The following is a 22810-nucleotide window of genomic DNA, read 5'->3' on the forward strand; positions in this document are numbered from 1 at the left end:
TTTGCCATGGATGCCTATGTTCCCACACTAGGACCCTACCCACTCACCCCAACGACTGTCTTTTGGGCAATAGCGACTCACACTGGCGGATGCGCCATTGCGTCTTATCGGCGCGACGCGTTCTCTCGAAGGTCCCCTGGAGGTGGTGGGGGCGTTTAGGGGTACTCCTGTAGGGCGGCCGGCCGTGTGCGCGCTGCGGTCTTCGAGGGTCTCCCTACACGAGGCTGCGTCCCCGGTCGCCCCGCTCCTAGTGCGCCCCGACCGCCGGCCCGCTCCCGGAAGCTACGGAAACGGGTAACAAAGAACCTGCAGGGCCGCCGGCCGCCGGAGCTGCGGGACCCCGGGGTCGGGCAGAGTGTCGGGGCTGAGCACCTTCGGGAGCCAAGTGTCCCGGATCGCATCCGGGAGCGGTGCGTGGCTCGGCGGCCTCCCCTCGGAGCGCCCGGCCCTCAGCCCCCTCCGGAGCCCTGATTTCTGCAAACGCCCTCTCTCCTCCGAGCCGCTCAAGCTTTGTGCGAAGAACCTACTGAAGTCCGTTTTTAAATAAAAAACTTTTTCTAAGTTTCCGTTTGGGGGTTTTTGCTTTGTTTCCGGGGCAGTTTGCAATACTCTCTACCTCCTCGCCTCCTTTTTTTTCCTCCTGGTGTATTATCCGCGGGGCGGACCTGGGATGAGCGTTTCGTAATTGCAAGTAGAACTGTGAGAAGCCGCGTCGGAATAGGACTCAAGATGGACAAAAAGTCCTTTGAAACGGTGCTGGATGAAATTCGAAAGGTAATTGACCTTGCTCCCTAAAAAAAATCTTATGAGATAATTGAAGTGGCTTACTTTTCTTTGAGATGTTGTGTGCAAAATAAGTCATCGCATCGCCAAAGGTACTTCAACTTTCCTGTGTAATGTAAAGAGGTTGCATCTTGGTAGATTGCACGGCTCAAATAGAAGATAAGCCACCTGACTGATAACCTTGAGAAATCATTGTGGTACGAGAATTAACGTTTGGACTGCCCACGGTTCTGGAGCCAACTGTAAATCCTTCAGCCTTTTGGTTGAATGGCATTAGATTCAATGTTTCCATGTTTCAGTAACAGGAATGACTCCATATTGGAAGTAATAAGTAATACCTGGAAAGTTTCTTTTCAAATCTCAAACTGGGAAAAAAATTTGTTCCCTGCCTCGGCTTTCCTTTTCCTTCTGCTTTTTGAGATAGTTTTATATTTCCTGTCTTCTGGGATGAACCAGACAGCAAACATTTTAGAATGTAGTGTTGAGTCTAAAAGTGTAAAAATAAGAGGTGACCTATTAGACAGAAAGGGTAGTGCTGTAACCATGAGCCACCACCACACAGTCTGCACTGGGCTGTCCTGCATCTAGTTGGCATCTCAAACAGGTGCCCCTAACTGGCACCAGAAGATTTATTTCCTTACACTGCTATCCTTATTTACTTATATCCTTATTTTCATCTTGTAAGACTCACTGCAAAAATTGCCGCCAGGCCTATGGTTCTCTTTTGCTCTTTGCAAGACCTTGCTCTTTTCAAATTAACTGGATTAATCTCTCATATTTGATGGTACTGGATTTTTTTTTTCTCTTCAAGTAGATTTCTGCTGTTGCAAATTCCCTTTGTCTAATTAAAATTTGAAACAAATGTCATTTTATCATGTACTTAGAATTTGCCACACTTGGTTCCTGTGCTGATTTTTAACCGCTCTGTGAGAAAATCAATTTTAAGTTAAAGTAGACATGAACACACACTTCTGCTTTGGAGCAGTGCAGACATCCGTGTGTATATCCTCTCCCTTCTCAGCCTTGTAAAAATGTCTGGTAATAAATATGAACGACGGACATGGAAAGGTTCTGGAGATTAAAGTCTGCTCATCCGAGGCAGCCTTTAAGTCCACATTTCCGGTCTTAAATCAAAGCGTGCTGCTACTTGGCTTTGCCAGATGGAGAAGCACATTGGCGCTCTTAGTCTACTGTAGTGGAATAAAACAGGCATTTCTAGAGAGGGGGTTGTGCTAGAATTGTTAGAAACTGCGCTTAGACTTTGTAAATGTCACTTTAAATCAGGTCACCTCTTTTGGACTTCCAAGATAATACTGGCTGACACTCTGTCATTTAAAGTAGAAAGTTCTAAGAAGACCCTTGGGGGGAAAAATAGGAGAGGCATCTTTTTTTTCTTTTTTTTTCAAAAAAAAATAATAGGATAATAAAGCTATTAATTAGTAAGCACTTCCTGTCTGACTTCAGCTTCCTAATCTGTGGAGTTAGGTGTTGTATTCCCAAATCTATAGCTGGCAAGCCAAGCCGCCTTAGGTAGCTAATGCTCCCTCAGGAGTTCGGTATTAACCGCTGTAACCCTGCGTTCCATCTTCTGTGTGTGGGCCACAGCTGGCCCTCTCCAACATTGAGGGAAGGTTTGAGACTTGACTGGTGGCATCCGCTCAAGCCAGGCTTTGGTCCTGAACCTTGCTTTCCACTCTCTGTAATGTTGATGATCACACGCCTCAGGGTGCGCTCCCCAGATTGCCATGTAAAAGTTCAACTGTTGATCACCCTGGATGTTTTGCCTGGTCATTACATTTGCTCCTAGTAGAATGATACATATGGAAAATACAAATGTAGCTCTTTTGTAGTGAGGAGAAAATGGCTAGTCAGTAGTTTAGGACAAGTGCCTTCCAGACTCTGGTCATTTGCTTGGTCTTTCCATCTCTGAAAGGAGTCTACCTGACTTCCGTTAGCCTGACTGGTGTGTTAAGTCAAAGGTCCCAGAGAAGAAAGAAGCTATTTATCAAACACCTGCTGTGGGTCAGCTCTCTTTATGAATGAGGAAGCAAGCTCTAAAGTGCCTGTTGAGGGCCACAGTGCTAGTTCCAGGCCAGCCTGGGCTCCATAGAGAGACCTCTCTAGGAAGAAAACGGAAAAGGCATGGCAATTTGTATCAAATTGAAACTGATTAGACATTCAGGAACTTGACACATAATTTCTACTAGCTTTGACTCTATTACAATGTTAATCCCTTTGTGTAAGTGTTCTTGGAGACCCAGATGGTCTAAAAGGTGGGATTTCTTGTTGCCTTAGTTGCTGCTGTTCCCAGACGGAGCTGAATGAGACCAGCCCCTATCAGTGTGTGTGTGTGTGTGTGTGTGTGTGTGTGTGTGTGTGTGTGTGTGTGTGTGTGTGTATGTAGGGGGGAGGGGAGTAATGTAATGTGGGTAACTGCATATTAACATGCTGCTGATGTATATTAATTCTTTTTCCCCCCCTTTCTAGGCGGTTTTGACAGAATATAAATTGAAAGCAATTGAGTATGTTCATGGGTACTTCTCCAGTGAACAGGTATTTGTCATTTTTCAAAGCCTTTTTAGACTAGTGTTCTGGTTAGTGTGTTTACCTACTGGATCCATTCAGGATTGCCGCAAGATGGCTGGGTGGTTAAGGATGCTTTCTGCTCCTGCAGACCCACATTTGTCTCTTAGCACCCACATGCTGGCTCACAACAATCCAAAACTCCAGTTCCAAGGCTTCTGGTGCCTTCTGAACTGGAGCAACAGGCTCGCATGTGATGCGTGCACAGTCGTACATGCATGCAGATCACTCGTTCATACACATAAATCCTAGTCTGTAGTAATAATTTTTGAGTTTATGGATTTGTAAATTTTACTAAATCTGTATAGTATTGATACAGTTCTGAAATTCACTGTATGGCCAACGAAGACAAGAATAAATGCTGAGCTGTTGGCTGCACAGCCAACAGCCTGACCCCTCCGTGCTCTTCTTTGGAGGTCTCCTTCAAGACAGTGGTGAGGGACTCAGTGCTCTGCTCACTCCTGACTGGCATCATGCGATCTTCGCGCCTGCTTCAAGGACTCCGTTTGTGGGTAGTGGTAGGAGCCCCCGGGATCCCGTCTCCCCGACTCTCACAGTGCAGTACTGAGTTAGAGCTGTGACTGACTGTAGTGTGCTCTAAGGATTCAAATCCAAGGGCAGAAGTGGACCTGCAGACCTTCATTCAGTCAGCACGCAGCAGCCTCGTGAATGACCCAGCTGCCACCCCTGCTGGGTGCTTTTCCAGTTGCAGTGTTTGCACATCACCAAGCGGACACTCCATCTCCACCTGACTCTTCCTGGCCTTTCAGCATACACCACTTCCTGGGCGTCTTTATTTTTTAAATAATTTATCTCTTTTGTGGTACTAAAGATTAAACCCCAGGGCCTTGCACATGCTGGGCAAGTGCCCCTCTGCTGAGCTACATCCCAGCCCTCTTTTTTAAAACTTTTTATTTTGAGATGGAGACCTGCTTCGTTGCTGAGACTGACCTTGAACTTAAGATTCTCTTGCCTCAGCCTCCTGCTCAGCTGGTGTTAACAGTCGTGTACTACCAGGCTAACTCTAGGTTGTATGTCTCCTTTCTTTGAAAAAGAAAAAGAAAGAGAGAGGGAGGGAGTAGGAAAGGAAGGAAGGAAGGTAGGACGGAAGGGAAAAATTTATTTAGGGGAATGGACAGAATGCCACTGTATTCATGTGGTAATGTGAGAACAGCTTGTGGGGTCTTTGTCTCTAACACATGTGTCCCAGGCATCCAGCTCAGGTCATCAGTCTTTATAGTAATTACCTTTACCCACTGAGCCAGCTTGCCAGTCCTGTATGTTTCTCTTTCTTCCTAGACCAGTGCTGTCCAGTAGAAGGTTCTATGGTGATAGGAACATTCTTTATCCACATTATCCATTGTGGAAGCTGTTGGCATCATGTGACTCTTAAGCACATGATGTGAGAAGAACTGTGCTGCTATGAAACAGAAGTTTTAAATTTTACTACAATGGTTGTACTTTGCCATACTGTTCGACTCTAGTGCCATGCTCATCTCCCACACATGGTGACGGGAATTCCAGATGTTGGAATCTGTGTTCAAGAAATGTGTGCAGACACTGTTCTCAGAGCTGAATGAAGTGACTCTTTGCTTGCAGGTGGTTGACCTCCTAAGGTACTTCTCCTGGGCAGAGCCGCAGCTGAAGGCCATGAAAGCACTGCAGCATGTGAGTGACTCCCTTCTCTTCCCCCATCTTTGCATAATCCAGATCAAGGTGTGGTTTGTATTGGAGGGGCTAACCTACATTCCGCTGTACTGTGAAACTCCGATAACTGTGAAAAGTTACAGCCTTCCAGGGTGTAAAATTGCGTTGTGCTGCTGTTAAATCTGTACCAGTCCTAATTGGCAGATGGAGGGGATGTACTCATTGCAGAGCAGGCTCCTGGGACCTAGACCCTTAGGATTTTGATTCTGCAGCACCTCCCACCATGCATCACTTTAGCCTAAAGGCAACTCTGTCATAAGGAGAGCTGAACCTCAGTCCATGCCCTGACTGTGACTCCTGTGCCTTGCACCACGAGTTGAGTCCCCTGTGTAAATGGCAGCTCTGTAGATGGCCATTCAGAGAGACTTACACATGTTGCAGGTGAGCACAGGAAAACACGCATGTAGAACTTAGACCTGCTTCTGAAATGATTGTACTAAAGAGTTCAAGTTTAGTCAGTATTTCTAGGATTTCCCTTAGGTTGCTGGGGCTTACTGTTTGCTTGTGTCCTCTTAGCTAGATGTAGGCTGTGTCCCGAAATGTTTATACTAACAGTTTAACTCTAGTTCCCCAAAGCAGGTAAGGTCTGGCATAGAAGTCTCACGTTGAAACACATTATTTTTTGTGATAGAAAATGGTGGCTGTCCATCCAGCGGAAGTGGTCAGCATCCTCAGCTGTTTCACCTTCAGTAAAGACAAACTGACTGCTCTGGAGCTCTTGGCCTCGTGAGTACTCACTCCTTTTACTGCCTGCTCAAGTCTGGAAGCTTAAAGCTTACCTGCCTTTGAAAGTCACTGGTCTGGGTTAATGGGACAATTATAAGAGGCAGCAGAATGCTGATGGAATAGTCTATGAAAAGTGATCTGTGTTAATGAGTCGATCACGTAAGGAAGCAGAACTCTAATGAAATAATCTATGAAAACAGCTGGGTGTGAAAGCACACATCTGTCACCTCAGAACTTAGGAAGCTGAAGCAGAGGACCCTGAGTAAGACAGTAAGAACCCGTCTCCAAACAAACAAAAATGCCCACAATCTGTGAAAGCATGGTACTGGATTCTAGTATCTTTACATAGTGTGGGAGTCCACAGAGGTTTCCTAGTGAGAGCTGAGCTTGCTTTATCCAGCAGGGCTGCATAAGGGGATGGATTGACCATGTGCATGGTTACCGGGTGTTTGGAAGGGTCTGCACTTGGGCTGGCAGTATGCCTTGATCTAGCATGGAAGAGGTCTTTTAATCTGCCCCCTTGGCGTTCCTATAAAAAGTCCTTTGAAGAGACAGAAGGGGCTGGTAGATTTTGATCCAGGTCCTCCCGAAGCTGTCCTGTCCTGTGTTTTTGTCTGTCTCAACTCCGCTATCTTTGTATCTACTAATTCCTTTGGCCTCTCTCCTCCTCGTAGGAACCCTGTAAAAGGTGGGAGCTGGCCTCCCACAGATGGCGTCAGAACTAGGGAGTTGGGTGCAGAAGAAGTTAAGTGAGAGTAGGAAAGAACCTGCGGAAGCGGTTGGGCTTGTCTGGTTTTGTAGGTTAAAGGCAATGGTATTTTCTTCGGGAGCTATAATTGTAAATATAACGCAGTATAGATATAATTAGGCTGACCAGGCGGCAGTGGCGGTGGCGCACTCCTTTAATCCCAGCACTCGGGAGGCAGAGCCAGATGAATCTCTGTGAGTTCAAGGCCAGCCTGGTCTACAGAGCAAGATCCAGAACAGGTTCCAAAACTATACAGAGAAACCCTGTCTCGGAAAAAAAAAGAAAGAAAGAAATAGTAAGGCTGCAGCAACTATCTCTCTTTGTCTAGGTTTCATTCTTTCTCTTAATTTCTATCAAAATTAGGAAAAAACTTAGAGTAAGGTAGAATATAGGAATATAGTATAGGAAAAAACTTAGGGTAAGAAAAACAACAAGACAGAGGAGCTGTGTTTTTTGGGACTCTGAACGCCAACTCCTGGGGAAGAATCAGAGTCATACAAGAATACTATGAGGGAAACAGGGCAGAAAAAGATTCCTGTGGAAACTTTTGGCCTGTGGACAGCTTATATCTGAGTCCTAAGCAAGAGGGGAAATTTTTTTTTCCCTGAGGCAGATTCAGGTGAGACAAAACCCTCTGCTCCAGTGCCACTGGATAAAAATGCTTGCTGATAACACCATTCAATTAGGGTTAGTTCCTTCTTGGCCATGAAGCCAGATTTAAGGGAACAGAAGTCTTGGGGAAAACTTAGTAATTTCTCTTTTAAAACGTGAAAGCTTTTCAGATCTTTCCCTCTCAGATCTCTCTTCTTTCTGTAAGGGAAAAATTAGACTCACCTGGAGGGGAAAATCCCCTAGAGCATTGCAAACCCTCACGGTTAGCACTGCTTGTCCTGTCTCCCCTTCACGCCAGTCTTAGAGAAGCAGCTAGGGGCAGAGCGTGCGCAGAGGTGCAGAGGAGGTGCAGCTGCTGCGGGACACTTGGCTGGGGCCAGCTGTGAGAGAAGAGTGTGATACTCTTAGTGTTGGGCCTGAAGGGACTCTGCATCTTGAAGGGGAGAAGCCAGGACAAAGAGGATCTATCTGGGGGGAAAAAATCTCTCTGAAAAAGCTTTTACTTAAGTACTCTTTTCACTGACCTGGAGAGGTGGAGAAGCAATGCCCCTCAGCTGGGATTTCTCCCGGACCCAAAAAGGCAGCTTTGGAAATGTAGTTTGTAACAGCCTGGCAGTATAAGCAGACCCAGAGAGAAGCTCAGACAGAGCAGCAAAACACTCAAGGGAAATACTGCCGGTACTGCACTGACCAAAAACTCTGCATTTTCAGCCTCAAAATGCTGCTTTTTCCCAAGTGCTGTTAGAAAGTTTAGTTTACCTCTTGAGAAGGAGAAGTAGGTGACCAAAGTCTGGAAGGAATTAAAATGTTGATGCCATTTGTCAACAAGCCACTTTGAAGCCCTTTAGAAAGCAAGGGAAAGTATTCCAAACACTGGAAGGAAAAAACTTAACAGCAAATTAAAAACTTGGTTGTGCTTGAAATGCAAGAGAGAGAGACATTGGCATCATTAAAAGAGCTCATGGTAATCTTAAAAAGCAGCTTCAAAACAACTAAGAAGGGGGAAATTGCACCCTCAGTTACCAAATGAAGCTTGCTGGCTGCCTGAGTTTGGTGAGGTGTGTGGAACAAAGAAATGTCAGCTCTAATAACACCATAGCTGCTGACGTCTCTCCAGAAAAGCTGGAATGACACAGAACCTGGAACCACACCGCTTCGGTTTCAATGCAGGTTCCTTTAAGAAAGATGGTTCCTAATAGCTGCACAGGAAGTTTTTTCTAAGAGCTTTGCAGCAGCTCAGTACAGTAATTCCATCCTGGTCCTGAGGCAAGGTTCTCAGGGAAAGACTGCCATAAAGTGCTGCTGTAGCTAGGAGTGAAGTTTCAGCAATACTTCTTTGAATTGTGGCACTCAGGGGAGCTGCAGTGAGTTATGGGACAGCCCCTGACAGGCTACTGTCTACTGCTGGGCTCTTTTCTGCCAGTTTTGGAATGTTTGAAAGGACCTGGTGGGAAAGGTGACTTTGGGGGAGTGGCATGGCTCCAAGCATTACAGCCTGCTAGCACCGAGTGTTATAGCCACTGGCAGCAAGTATCAAATCCCCCCAGCAACAGCACTCACTGAATCCCAGGGTCCAGGGAGTTGGATACAACGACTCTAGAGCCACTGACAAATTAGGCTCTGGTTTCAGCTGTCAGGGGAACTTTATCAAAACTGACTGTGAACTTCAGAAATGAAGCAGTTCTGAGTTCACCTGCTATTTTAACTGTGGTGATTCTCAATTCATATATTCTCTCTTCTTGGGAAAAGATGTAAATAGTTCTTTTAAGAAATCTCTTCTAGATGTGTGCTAAAGTTTATAAAATAGTTCTATAGAGTTTCCTTTTGAATATAAGCTTGTAAAAGTATAAGTATAGTGATATTCATGTTAGTTGTAAATATGTATAGTAATGTTCATGTTAGAATTATGTTAATTTATTTATGAACCATGGTTTGGTAAAAGATGAGGGAATCTTTAAGTTTGATACAGTTTATTTGATGCATTTGCATTGAGAGTTTTGATTTAGAAAGGGGCTTGGTACAGCTAAGGCTGTGATAGACATCTTAAGACCCATTCAAAAAAGAACATTCCATCTTTATCATCCTCTACTCCTTTAATGGGGGGGTGTGGCAGCTATGGATAATGCTGTGGATATTCCAACTATTTGCAAAGCTCTTAGTAGGGACCTGAGTCAGAGCTGAGTTAAGCTCTCTACCCCCTCCTGTCAGAGGCTGGTAGTCAAAGACAGGCAACTTCCTTCTTGATATCTTTCAACCTAAGCCAGAGTGTGCTTGATGGAAAATGTGCTTGATAGACAGTGTATCCCTTTTCTTTTCAATCTCATGCTTACATATGGTTCTCAAACATCAAATGAGGAGCATTCTATATCCTACATCACTCTATCACTTTTGTAATTGAAGGGTCTGAGGTACAGGTATCCTGATCAATAAACATTCTACATTTTTATCAGCTTACCTTTTGAGTTACTCAGGATAGGAAGGGGGCAAAGCAAATGCTGAAATGCAGGAGTGGGAAACAGCCCTTAGACTGAGCTATGACCACAGATGTAGGAAGTACCTATTCCTCTGTGAGCTAATGACCACATACATAGGAAGTGCAGGAGTACTGACTTTGTTTCGGGAGGCCAGCTCCCACCTTTTACAGGGTTCCTATGAGGAGGAGAGAGGCATGAGGAATTAGTAGATACTAAAATAGCAGAGATGAGACAGACAGAGACACAGGACAGGATAGCTTTGGGAGAACCTGGATCAAAATCCATCAGCCCCCTCTGTCTCTTCAAAAGGGCTTTTTATAACAATGCCAAGGGGCAGAGCAAAAGACGCCCCCCTTCTCCTTGCCAGATCAAAGCACACCGCACAGGCCAAGTTCAGACCCTTCCAAACATCTGGTAACCATGCTCGTGGTCAATCCATCTCCTTATACAGCCCTGCTGGGTAAAGCAAGCTCAGCTCTCACTAGGAAACCTCTGTGGGATCCCACAGGTCCTACCTCTTAATATAATAAAGGGTCCCTCAGGCCCCTCAGATAGGCTGTGGCCCTCCAACAGAAGCTAAGTCATATTTCCTTGACAGAAACATTGTGGATGCACAGAACTCTCGTCCCATTGAAGATTTATTCAGGATCAACATGTCGGAGAAGAAACGGTGCAAAAGAGTCCTGGAGCAGGTAATCCTCACAGCTGCTGTGCAGATGCTGTGCTGGATGTGGGTGTTGTGAGTAGTGAAGCACTCGCCTCACTGTGGCTGTGTTGGGGACTAGCTTAGACAGAGACATTCTTGCCAGCCAGGGCGCACAAGTAGGGCCTTGTAGAAGAAGCTGTTGGGGGCTGAGGCCACTCAGGAGTGAAAATCCAGCAGTGGTTCATCCTGCAGGGCACCTGCATCTTTCCCCTGTGGAGTTCTGCCTGGTGCCAAGCGTTTGATCCTCACATGCTTAGGATCAATAGCTTCACATTTGGTTTGTTAGCAGACTTATAGTAATCAAATTCATGGGAGATGAATACTAAGACAGAACTCCACATCAGTAACAAAAATCTCTAAAAGGGACAGGGTATCTACCCAAGCATTGGAACCTTGCCTTGCCATTCACACTTGTAAGTTCCTAAGATCATGTTGCCTCTCCACAGAAGTAGAAGCCTGCTTGACGGAGGTACAGCATGCTCTCTGAAGGCCCTGCTGTTCGCCTCGAGTGATCCTTAAAGCCTCCTGAGTTCAGGAAGGGCAGTATATATATAGTTGTAGTTTTCTTCTATGCATTTCTAATGCATATCTCTTTGGTTCAGAAATGTTCTGGGACCATGTGTTCTGTATAATGGAACACTGTTAATGTAAATGAATTAATTTAAATTGTTCCTATGTTTTAGTCCAAAAGTTCTATTAAGAATTTGTCCTAAGGAAATAAGTAGGAATATACAAATTTATATGTAAGGGCATTTGCCCAGTGTAGTTTATTAGGACCAAACTGAGGTGAAAAAAAATTTTTTTAAGGTTGAGGTGTTGGAGGTGTTTTAAGGTTGAAGGCTGAATTATGTAATTGATGTAATTGTATGTGTTGGGAATTTATAAAAATAATTATACACACAGCATCCCTGTAAGTACTTTGATATGAATGTGAATGTTGGGTATTCCTATAATACAGTATATATCCACTGGAGTGTTTTTGCCTTACAAAGCACTGAGCACCAGTTCAGTGTGTCTAAGATTTTATTTTAGAAGCTGAGGGTGCCATGTAAACACCATAGACTTAAATCCATCCCCAGTGTCTCACAACTGAACACTGTGATAAATCATTCTTGTTTTTCAGTAGTCTGGCTCTTTAGGGTTGTTTTGTTTTTGTTTTTCAAGACAGGGTTTCTCTGTGTAATTTTGGTGCCTGTCCTGGATTTCGCTCTGTAGACCAGGCTGACCTCGAATTCACAGAGATCCGAGTGCTCTGCCTCCCGAGTGTTGGGATTAAGAGTGTGTGTCACCGTTGCCTGGCTAGGGTTGTTTTTTAAGCTTTTTAAAATGATTTGTTTTATTTTTACTTTGGCATGTGGATATGTGCATATGCATGTGGATGCCTGTGAAGGCCAGAAGAGGGTGCCAGATCACCTGGAGTGGCAGTAACAATGTGAGCTGCCCAGTGTGGGTGTTGGGACTAGGTCCTCTGCAAGAGCAGCAAGAGCTTTTTAACAGCAGGCCCATCCCAACCCCATTATTTGTGTGTGTGTTTTTCAACTAAGCAGTAAACATTTTTAGAGCAATCTCAAAGAAATGGAACAAGAACTCACCGTGTAGACCAGGTAGCTTCAAATGCACAGATATCTGCCTGGCTCTACCTACTGGGTCCTGGGATTAAAGGTGTGAAACATACCCTGCTCATAGCAGTCATGATGGTGGTCTGGTAATGTAACCATGGTAATAATTTGACCATAATAACTCTTACTTTTTTGGACACACCCTTCATGTCTGTGGTGATTGATGGGTGAATGTGTGAATGCCATGCTATTCCTTTATTTATGGCTTTAGCTAGACTTCCTGTTATCTGAAATACCTGACTTGATGAGTTTGATTTTTGTTAATCACTATCCTCTTTTTTGCATTACAGGCTTTCAAAGCTGGCTGCAAAGCACCTCACGCCATGATATCTTCATGTGGAACCATCCCAGGAAACCCTTATCCTAAAGGAAAACCCAGTCGCATAAATGGGATTTTCCCTGTAAGCATGCTTTTACATACATGTAATTTCCCGTGACTAAGGGTACCTGTAGCAGATTGTACATTTATGTGCTGCATACGAGAACATGCCAGTTTATGATGCTTCTACAAAGGGAGGCAGTCTCATGACTTCAACTTAATTGAGAGTTGAATCATGTATAAATGCCATTAATTGACTGTTGCCTTCAGAACACGCCAAAGGATGATGTTGCCTTTTCTTTTCCAAGTGATCTCAGCATTTTTGACAGTTGTGTATCTGAGAACCCATGTCAGAAACGGCATGATGAAGCCCTATAAGAAGCTTGTTTGGATACCAGTGGGTGGTCCTCAGAGCCCTTGGAAAATAACCTTTTCAAAAGTTGTTGCTTTTAAGCTGGGTGGTGGTGGCGCACACCTTTGATCCCCGCACTTGGGAGGCAGAGCCAGGCAGATCTCTGTGAGTTCGAGGCCAGCCTGGTCTACAGAGCGAGATCCAGGACAGGCAAGAAAACTATACAGAGAAGCCCTATCTCGAAAAACCAAAAAAAAAAAAAAAAAAAAGTTGTTACATTTCTATGGACTTGTCACAACCTCGGAGCCTCATGGATTAAGTACTAAACATTTATTATTTACAGTAGTTTCTTGTGTTTTGGGTTTGGTCTTTTGAGACAGGGTCTCACTCCATATCTTTAGCTGACCAGTCTGGCCTGGAATTCACAGAGATCCACCCACCATGAACCACCACATGCCTTTAATTCTAGCAAACGTACTCCTGTAGTTTTCCCGTGATTCAGGAAGCTGGGAGTGGTTTAGCTCTGTAGTTCCGGCTCGGGTTTCATCCGGATGCTTGACTGGCATACACGGATGTTCTTTTCTTTCCAGGCCCACCTAAATGCCTGGCAAGTTAGTGTTGCTTGTCGTCAGGAGTCTTTGTTGCTCACCGCAAGGACCTGAGCACCCTCCTGACATGGTAGCCAGTTTCTACAGTTTCTGCATGGAAAGGGGAGGCAGGGCAGCTGCAGGAAGGCCTCTGAGGACTTGGCTTTGGGAGTCAGTGCCAGTCTTTAATGTCATGTTAGTGATACAGTCAGCCCTAGTTATTCTGAGATGGATGGTGGGAGGCACGGACCAGTGGGGCTTTCAAGATACAGCCTGAGGGGACAGGATTATATAGAATAGGTCAGAATAAGCTCATTCTGTTCTGGTCTATAGAGCAGTCTCTAATGGGGTCTTGATTGCCAGGTTTTTCTTTCAGCTTCTGAATCATGGCACTGGAATTAAAGTTGGGTGTGTGTGTGTGTGTGTGTGTGTGTGTGTGTGTGTGTGTGTGTGTGTAAGGGTTAAGAGAGGTCAGGCAGCTAGCTGTTTGTTGTTGTCTAAGGTCTCGGCTACCTTTATTGTTTTTAAATAGGGAACTCCTCTGAAAAAGGACGGTGAAGAATGTACCAATGAAGGCAAAGGAATAGCAGCACGGATTCTTGGCCATCCAAACCAGTATGTGTTGAAATAAAAGAGGAAACAAGTGTTAAGTCCTGTATGTGTAGCTTTCCGTATAAAGCTTAAGTTTTTTATGTGTTGCAAAGTTTAAATGTAGTAGAAATTCCAGAGTAGAGAGAATGGCCGAGGGTCTGTAGTATAAAGACTTAGTAGTGTTCAAGGCTCTTTGGAGGGTAAGTTTTATTTTAAAGTTAAAATAGTCTAGCCACATCCATCTATTCAGATGAAGCTTGGAGTGTGGTGTTTCTTCTAGACGGGATTCTGTCAGCTAACTAGTGTTAATGTTGGTGAAACAGCCGGGGCTTGTCCTTTCCCGGGAGCAGGAGAATGGGGTCTCCTGGGTGGAGGAGGTGCTTAAGTACTTACTAGTGGCCCCCATAGGGCCATGCATTCTCCACCCTTCACCTGATAGGAGAGTCCATGGTGGCTGTTTATGAGGCCAGGGGAAAGAAAGGGTCCCTTCTCCAGTGTCTCCCTTTGCCCGATGACACCTGCTTGCTCTCTCGCTCTGGGTAGAACACAGCGTTTAGTGTAGCTTTGGATACCTGAGATTCTGTAAATGCCATCAACTGTAAAAGAAAGTACTTGTGAATCTGTAGGTTTCAGAAGAACAAAAGCACTTGAATTCCTATTTCATTGTGTAATAATTGTCAAATGGCCAGGCACTAATGATGGTCCTGGTACTAAGATTCCAATGAAGTTAAGAGGACATTGCCCTTGAGGTCATTGGGTGTTGGAGAGACCAAACCTTAAAGATTCTGTATGTTTTCATAGTGAAGATAGGAATTCCTGGGACTGGCCTAGACTGGACCAGAAAGGCACCTACTGTTCAGAGTCAGGTCTACCTTTGTCGGAGATGATTAAGGATGATTGATTGCTAAAATAAACAGAACACCACATGCTTAGCAAGCTGTACCTTTGGAATTGAATAAGAACCTACTTCCTTAGTCGGAAGCTTTGTTAACTGGGGCATCTTCAGCCTCTTAGGATGAGGTGCTTTGAAAGGCACAATGTATTGCTTTTTCAGGAGATGTTTCTTGGTGATGTCTAACCACTGTGCTTCCCTTTCCAGCCTCCCTCAACGTACAATCCACACAAACCTGTCCCCTACCCGATACCTCCTTGCCGGCCACATGCAACTATTGCACCAAGTAAGCACTTCCTGGTTTTCACTGTTTCTTCCTGCTGTTCATGAAACTGAACAGCTTGAGAAATGGGCAGTACTTAAGTTCTGAGGGTTTGTTTGGCTGCTGGCCAGCTGCTGAAGATATAGGTGTTTGTTTAGTTTTTCGAGACAGGGTTTCTCTGTGTAGTTTTGGTGCTTGTCCTCGATCTTGATATGTAGCCCAGGCTGGCCTCGAGCTCACAGAGATTCACCTGGCTCTGCCTCCCAAGTGCTGGGATTAAAGGTGTGCGCCACCACCGCCCAGCAATATAGTTTATTTTTAAGGTTTTTTCCTAATTTAATTGCTTAATTATTTAAGTTAATTGCAGATTGTTTTAATCACTTTATTATTAGGGATTTTCACTTTGATAAATGGCTTTAAACGCCCTTTCCTGAGGTAGCTGGTTTCCAGAGTTATCAATGCATTTAGAAAGGTCAAGTATATGTCCTTAGACTTCCGTGGGGCAGGTTCAGCCCACCTCATCCCCACTTCATCTTCCGGAGGCTGTCTGGAATGGACGTACAGCAGGGGCTGCCTTCCCCTTGCTCAGCCCTCACTTCAGCCGTCTCCACGTGAGGTGCATCTCTGTGACATGACAGTTGAAAGTAAACTGCACACCTGTATTCACACAGATTTAACTGGAAGCCAGTGATACTAAGTTCTCTGACTTTTTCTATGCTGTTTTTGTTTTAGGTGCTTACAACAATGCGGGTCTGGTGCCCTTAGCCAATGTGATAGCTCCAGGTGTCCCTCCCCCTCCTCCCTACACTCCGAATCCAGTAGGAACAGGTAAAAGCCTGCTGCTGTAGTAGACTGTTTCAAATGAGTCACCTAGTGCACATAAATTTATCTGTAAATGTGTCTCCACAGTAACGACCTGTTGTACTCATATGGATATGAGTCTTGTGTCCTCTATTTTCCTTCAGTGTTCTCAATGGTGTCTATTTATTTATGTCTTGATTTTCCTTTTTTGATATCTATCTGTGATTATGATGAGGAATAATTGACCAAAGCTTGAAATCAATTTATTTTTATATAGACAGTGAAGACCTCTCCAGTCAGTCAAAACCTGCACAGAGTCAAAGTAAGTACCAGAATGACCCAAACAATTGCTATCTGCCATGATTGTTGCCCGTTCCTCACTGGGATGTTGGAGTGTCTCCGGAGAGGCTCCTATGTGTAGAGTAATGCGTACCTGCTAAGAGTGACTTCATATGATAGATTTCGTTCAAGAAATGCACATATTATCTGAATTTAAATTAATTTAGTGACTTTGTGTCCTGTTTGCAAGACTCTGTGAAATGTAAAGGTCACATGCCATGTACATCCATATTCACTTAGCATTCTGATACGGGAAAGGTGCTTTTCATGTGCACACAAAGATAACCCTTTCTGACAGATAATAAGTCTAGTAAGTCCTAATGTGGAAAATGATCAGGGGCTCTGGAGCAGCTAAGGGACTGAAGAAGGTGGCCTTGGTGGCGCCTCCTGGTGGCAGCTTCATCCCCAGGCATGGATGGGCCACAGGAAGAGATGCTTTCTGCAGAGGGAGGAATAGGAGTTCTCGGGGAGAAGAGCAGCTCGGAAACCTGATTACTGGGCCAAGGTGGGGCGTCTCGGTGGGAGCACTCCCTCACACTTCCTGTGAAGGCGCCCAGAAGGTGTAGCAGCTCCTGTGGGAAGGAGGGCGTGCAGAGTGAACAGGACGGATGTCAGTATTTCTTACTGTCACTATGGAGCCAACTAGCTCTGTAAACAAACCATTTAACTTTATGGAAATTTTTGTTGTTTTTTGGTTTTTCGAGACAGGGTTTCTCTGTGTAGTTTTGGTGCCTGTCCTGGATCTCACTCTGTAGACCAGGCTGACCTTGAACTCACAGGCACCACCACCGCCCAGCTGGAAATAATTTTAAAGCCTTTACATTTAGTTTTATATTAAAAAAAAATCCCCCCCTTATAAAAACTACTAAATAGTAATAAAGACTACCTCTGTGGTTGTAAGACCATGGTCCCCATCACTTGATGGCCTTGTGATATTATTTGTTGTGCTGTGGTTTTTGCTATATTGGGGGATTGAGCCAACATATGCTCTCTATAATGAAGCTGCTTAACTATATGATCTTTAAATGCTGCTGGCTTTGCCACACCAAACCTCAGTTTACTTATATATAAAATGGGAGTGTTGGTCTCAGGGTTGATATGAGGACAGATAGGGTTGTGGGCATAAGTGACCTCACATGAGGTGTGATAGACAGTGTGTGCTGGTGAGTAGCCACATTAGATGACAGGAATGTATGATTTGTCATGTAAGTGAGGTTTTGCTTTGTAGCTTACTGCAGGAAATGCTAATGGCACAGGGCCTTTGCTTTGTGGCCCCGAGAACTCTAGGAAGGCCTGCTTGCTTTTTATTCGAGCTTTGTTATTAAGTATGTGGTCCTCAGCATATCAGTGCAAAGACTGAGTTTTCATATGCTCGCTGGCCTCTGTGGACCACTGTATCTGTTGATGTGTTATTTGCAACTCAGACTCGGGCCCATATTTCTTTCCTGATGATTCTAGTTCTTACAAAACACACAGAGAAAGTACAGCACAGATCCGTTCTCATGGTGACTCTACAATAAGTCTTATTTTCATGAAATTAAATCACTGCTACAACATGGATCTGGAAGTATGTGTGCTTAGCATGTGCAAGGCTTTGAGTTTAAGCCCCTACACCAGGAAAAAAAATACCCCTAAATGAGAAAGATGGATATGGTGTCTCCCTGAATTTATAGTTCTCTTACTATTGTTTGTTAATTTTCTTATGGCGTTCCTTTCTGAAAGCATGTCAAGGGTTGTGCAGCCTCTCTGCACTTCAAGTTGTGAGCAGTGGCTTGGTTCTGGTGTTCCCTTTGAGTGTCTCCTCCCACCAGGCCGTCGCCGCACTGACCATGTGAGCATCCTCAGGTCAAGAGTCTGCTTTCCACATGGATCCTGTCTTACTCTCTGAAAAGTAGTTAGACTTTTCCCTGTAGAGGGAGGAGTGCTCTATGTTACCTTGGACAGAGTTGAACTCATCCTGAGTTCATCTTTGTTCATCACAGAGTTGAACAAATCACCCCCAAATCCTTCTTTTAATTATCCTTAGGATTTATCCACATAAGGATGGTGTAGTAAACACAAAATAATAGAACAGTTTCTTCGGTGGTTAGGGAGCTGTCCTCTAAGGTGATCCTGTATGGATCCCTGACACAGACTTTCTAAAGCACGGAGGCCTGAGGTAAAGGATGAATTAGACACAGTGTTACACTTGAGGGAGCCCGCAGGACAGGCTGAGTGAGGCTTAGGGGCTGGTGTACATTGGTCAGTGTGTGCAAACACAGGCTGTGGCCCCACAGGTCCTGAGGTGGGAGACCGTGTGTGTGTTCAGACCTCTAGAGAAGGGGCTCTCCACAAGTGAGGGTTCCAGGGTGAAGCCTATGCCTCATCACTTCCAAGTGCTTCCTACTTTCATAAAGCAGAAAAGTAGAAGAGGAATGATTTTGAGCTCCTCCAGGCTTCCTCGCTGATGGGCTGGCACAGGCAGGCCATGGCCGTCACCCCGATCACAGGAGCCCAAAGCGAGGCCAGGCTAGGGCACCTAGAGGTTCAGACATGAAAAGCCACTCATGTCTGCTTTGGTTCTCTCTGGTTTGTGGTTATGTTTCTCTTAAACTGGACATTCCAGCTCAGCGTAAACCCTGCCTCTTCTCTCCCCAGCGTTTCCCACTCCAGCAAGTCAACTCTTCTCCCCTCATGGCTCTAATCCTTCGACTCCGGCTGCGACTCCTGTCCCCGCTGTGTCCCCAGTCAAGGCAGTAAACCATCCATCCGCGTCAGCAGCTGCCACTGGGCCCGGAATGAGTGCTCCCAACACTGCCCTTCCGGTGTTCCCAATGCCTCAGCCATCCACACCGAACCCGACTGTGATCCGGACTCCCTCGGTGCCCGTGACACCTGTTACTTCTGCCCACAGCACTACACCTGCTCCCGTCCCTTCCATTTTTTCTGGCCTAGTGCCCCTGCCAGGTCCTTCTGCCACCCCCACCCCATCCCCTCAGGCCACCTCGACACCAAGGGTCACACTGGCTTCCAGTGAGACATTTGCTTCCACTTGTGGCCCGTTCACCAGCCACTCCTCAGCCAGCTCCACCGCGGGGTCAGCCAGTAACCCAAGCACGGCTTCCCTGTCGTCGGTCTTTGCGGGCCTGCCTTTGCCCTTCCCGCCGGCATCCCACGGCATAGCCACCCCAGCTCCTTCCGTGATTGCCAGTGCGGCAGGTCCACACGGTGTAAACAGCCCTCTTCTGTCTGCCTTAAAAGGCTTCCTCACGTCAAACGACACCCACTTAATCAATTCCTCTGCCTTGTCGTCTGCGGTCACAAGTGGGCTGGCTTCATTATCCTCTCTTCCCCATCAAAACTCGGGTTCTCCTGCCTCGGCCGCTAACAAGTGCTATGCCTCCGCGGCTGTTGCTGCCGCACAGAGGTCTTCCACCCCAGGGATGGCCATGTTCCCAGGCCTGCAGTCCCCTGTGGCCAGCGCCACGTCTGCAGCCCCAGTTCAGCCTGCACAGTCCCCGTTGGCTACCCACTCCTCGGCAGCGATGCCAGTCAGCTGTGGCTCCTCAGGCTCGCTTCTGCACGGTCCCCATGCAGGTGGCATCTCCTCCACCCCTGCCGCAGCAACTGTGCCCGTTATGATCAAAAGCGAGCCCACGAGCCCGCCTCCCTCGGCCTTCAAAGGCCCGGCTCATCCCGGGACTCCTGCTCGCAGTACCTTGGGCCTGCCAGGTGCTCTGGGCCGCGGATACCCCACGACCTCAGTGCCCATCAGTGTGTCCACTTGCCTTAACCCTGCACTGTCCGGGCTCTCCAGCCTGAGCAACCCCCTGGCTGGTTCTATGTCCCTTCCTCCTCCACACGCGTCCTCCACGCCCATTGCTCCCGTGTTCACTGCCCTTCCCCCATTCACTTCGTTGACCAACAGTTTCCCTCTACCGGGCAGTCCCTCCCTCAATCCTGCTGTGTCCCTCGCGGGGCCGTCGACCACCACATCTGCCGCTGCACACCCCAGCTCCGCGACCATGCGCCCAGTGCTGCCCACCTCCAATGCCTCACCTGCAGCCTTCCCACTCAACCTGTCCACCGCCGTGCCCTCTCTCTTCGCGGTCACCCAGGGCCCGCTGCCCGCCTCTAACCCCTCCTACCCTGGCTTCCCGGTCTCCAGTGCCCCAAGTGGTGGCCCCGCGCTGCCCTCGTTCCCGGGGCTGCAGGCGCCCTCCACAGTAGCCGTCACCCCACTGCCGGTGGCCGCCTCGGCCCCATCACCTGCGCCTGTCCTGCCCGGGTTTGCTTCGGCCTTCAGTTCCAACTTCAACTCCGCCCTGGTGGCCCAAGCAGGGTACGTGACTGGGTTGCAGACAGAGTCAGGTCACGGATGGGTGGGAGGAAAGGAGACCAGTGTCCAGAGTGTTCCATGACTCCTCAGCCATGTTCCGTAGTGATGACTTGGTTTGCTTAAAGTGTTACCACTCGGAGTAAGTTTTACGACCGTGAGTGGCTCACTTCGCGGTTCTGTCGCACAGAGGTGTCAGCTGATTTGTTTACTTGCTTTTGCCGTCTTTGAGCTGCTCCTTAACAAATACGGAAGCAGCTTTGCCCTCTTCTGTCTGCAGTTTGACCTGTTTTTCTACTGATTGTTTTTAGTTTGTCATCTGGACTCCAAGCTGCGGGTAGCTCTGTATTTCCAGGCCTTCTGTCCCTCCCAGGTATCCCTGGGTTTTCCCAGACTCCTTCGCAGTCGTCCCTGCAAGAGTTGCAGCACAGCGCAGCCGCGCAGTCGGCTCTGTTACAGCAGGTATGCAGTGTCTGGAGCCAGACGGTAAGGGGTGAACCGTCTTGGCAGCTCAGGAGTTTGGTGTGACTAACAGTTAGCTTTCCCCAAATTCACAAGTTCTACTTACCTCCTTTCAGAAGTAACAAAGATAGTGGGAGCCAAATGCATGAAGTGTTTTTCCCATCTATAGGTTTTGTTTTGTTTTTAAATCTCAATTTGGGCCGGGCGATGGTGGCGCACGCCTTTAATCCCAGCACTCGGGAGGCAGAGCCAGGTGGATCATTGTGAGTTCGAGAACAGCCTGGACTACCGAGGCGCAAAGCTACACAGAGAAATCCTGTCTCGAAAAAAACAAACAAACAAAAAAAAAATCTCAATTTGGAGACTTAATAAAATGAAAAGTCAAGACAATTACAATTTAATTTGTCTTATACTTAAGCTATAATGAACAGTAAGGCAACTTATCGCTACAAAACATCAAAACCCACCTCCTAACATTTTTTAAAATCGTATTTTTGCCCACTCATCCTTTTTTGTCTGGTTGTATGTGGGTGGGAGCTGGTCCAGGCGCGATGAACTGGGGCTCTGCTAACTATGTGTGCCTTTTCCTGCAGGTCCATTCGGCGTCTGCTCTGGAGAGCTACCCAGCCCAGCCAGAAGGATTCCCTAGCTATCCTTCCACACCTGGAACACCATTCTCTTTGCAACCAGGTCTATCCCAAAGTGGGTGGCAGTGAATTTTAAACATGTTTATTCTTCTTGGGAACAACATGAAATTTGCCCAAGAACTGCAATGAGCAATTTGACATATGAAATTGGCCAGTAGTCTAGAAGAGAGTACTCTTAGGGATACTGGGACAGAGGTTAGAACTGTTCAGGTTGCATTTTTAAAGTGGTTGTAAGTTATCAGTGTCCTCACTCCTATATATGTAAATATGTGACAATGAATTGTATGGAGAATAGTATTTTAAAGTATGTGGGGACTTTTCACCTCCTATCCTACAGAGTTTTGAATTACATGTGTGATCTACATAGGCTATTAAAGAGGAGACAGAACTCTTCATAGCCGAATACAGCCTTAAATCTGCTCGTATTGCCTCCATGGACAGAAGTGATAGTTGTGCCTCACTCAGACTTATGCACGTGGCCCTGGGGGGGTTGCTATTCTACAGATGCATGTGTGGGCTCCAATTAGCATCAGCTGGAATGCAATGCTCCATATATATTCACAAAGGGGAACTTGAGACCCACTGTTACTTTAAATTTGTTATTAATAATCATACATACTGCTGAATTTAACTCAATATATTCCAGGAAAGTAAAAACTTATTGTAGTCTTCAGAATGACTTTCAGGTGTTTTCAACCAAAAATGTATACCCAGAACTACCTTCTTACAGATATACAAGTAAGAGAGGCTTAGGATCATTTTGCAAAGCATTTTTCCTGATCTCAGCAGTATGGCCACAAGTGATCCCCCGGCCACCACTATTGCTCCTTGTACCCTGGAAGCTCTTGGTGAATGTTTACAATCATGGGATGTATTTCTACTCAAACACTCATCTGAAATAACTGTGCAGCAATGGAGGAGACTCACTCTGTCAGGAAGTGCAGTGTGCACCACAGACCTGTGGTGGAGGAATGTGACCCATCATCATCCTGAGCAGTGTCTGCCACATTAGGGGTAGGGGAGTAAAGAGAATGTAAACCATAGACTCTACTGTAGTACATCTCAACATCTAGAAGTTCTACTTTTATAAAGACGGTGTCTGGAAGATGTTGCAAATGTATTTTCCTTTGACATGGGGAACAAACTTTTTAAGTATATTGAATAATCCTGTATGGTTAGTTTTTAACATTTTTTAAAATAAATTTATGGATATGACAAATGTTGTTGGCATGTTTTATTATATGCTAAGTAGATGGGCTGCTTAGTTTTTCTAATTTCTAGGGCT

The 22810-nt window shown here is 46.0% G+C and overlaps 1 protein-coding gene across 1 annotated transcript; it reads left to right on the plus strand.

The window, feature by feature from the left end:
- The first annotated feature begins 102 nt into the window (after positions 1-102).
- Positions 103-22744, plus strand: Proser1 (proline and serine rich 1). Its single transcript, XM_028873354.2, has 13 exons — positions 103-774; positions 3271-3336; positions 4966-5034; positions 5705-5799; positions 10232-10325; positions 12249-12359; positions 13749-13835; positions 14907-14985; positions 15694-15789; positions 16040-16084; positions 18739-20422; positions 20728-20878; positions 21472-22744. Exons 1-13 carry the CDS (start codon positions 730-732, stop codon positions 21592-21594), a joined length of 2745 nt encoding a protein of 914 aa, XP_028729187.1. The 5' UTR covers positions 103-729; the 3' UTR covers positions 21595-22744.
- Positions 22745-22810: the final 66 nt, after the last annotated feature.

This window comes from Peromyscus leucopus, chromosome 6 (genome assembly GCF_004664715.2).
Source record: "Peromyscus leucopus breed LL Stock chromosome 6, UCI_PerLeu_2.1, whole genome shotgun sequence".
Classification (NCBI taxonomy): domain Eukaryota; kingdom Metazoa; phylum Chordata; class Mammalia; order Rodentia; family Cricetidae; genus Peromyscus; species Peromyscus leucopus.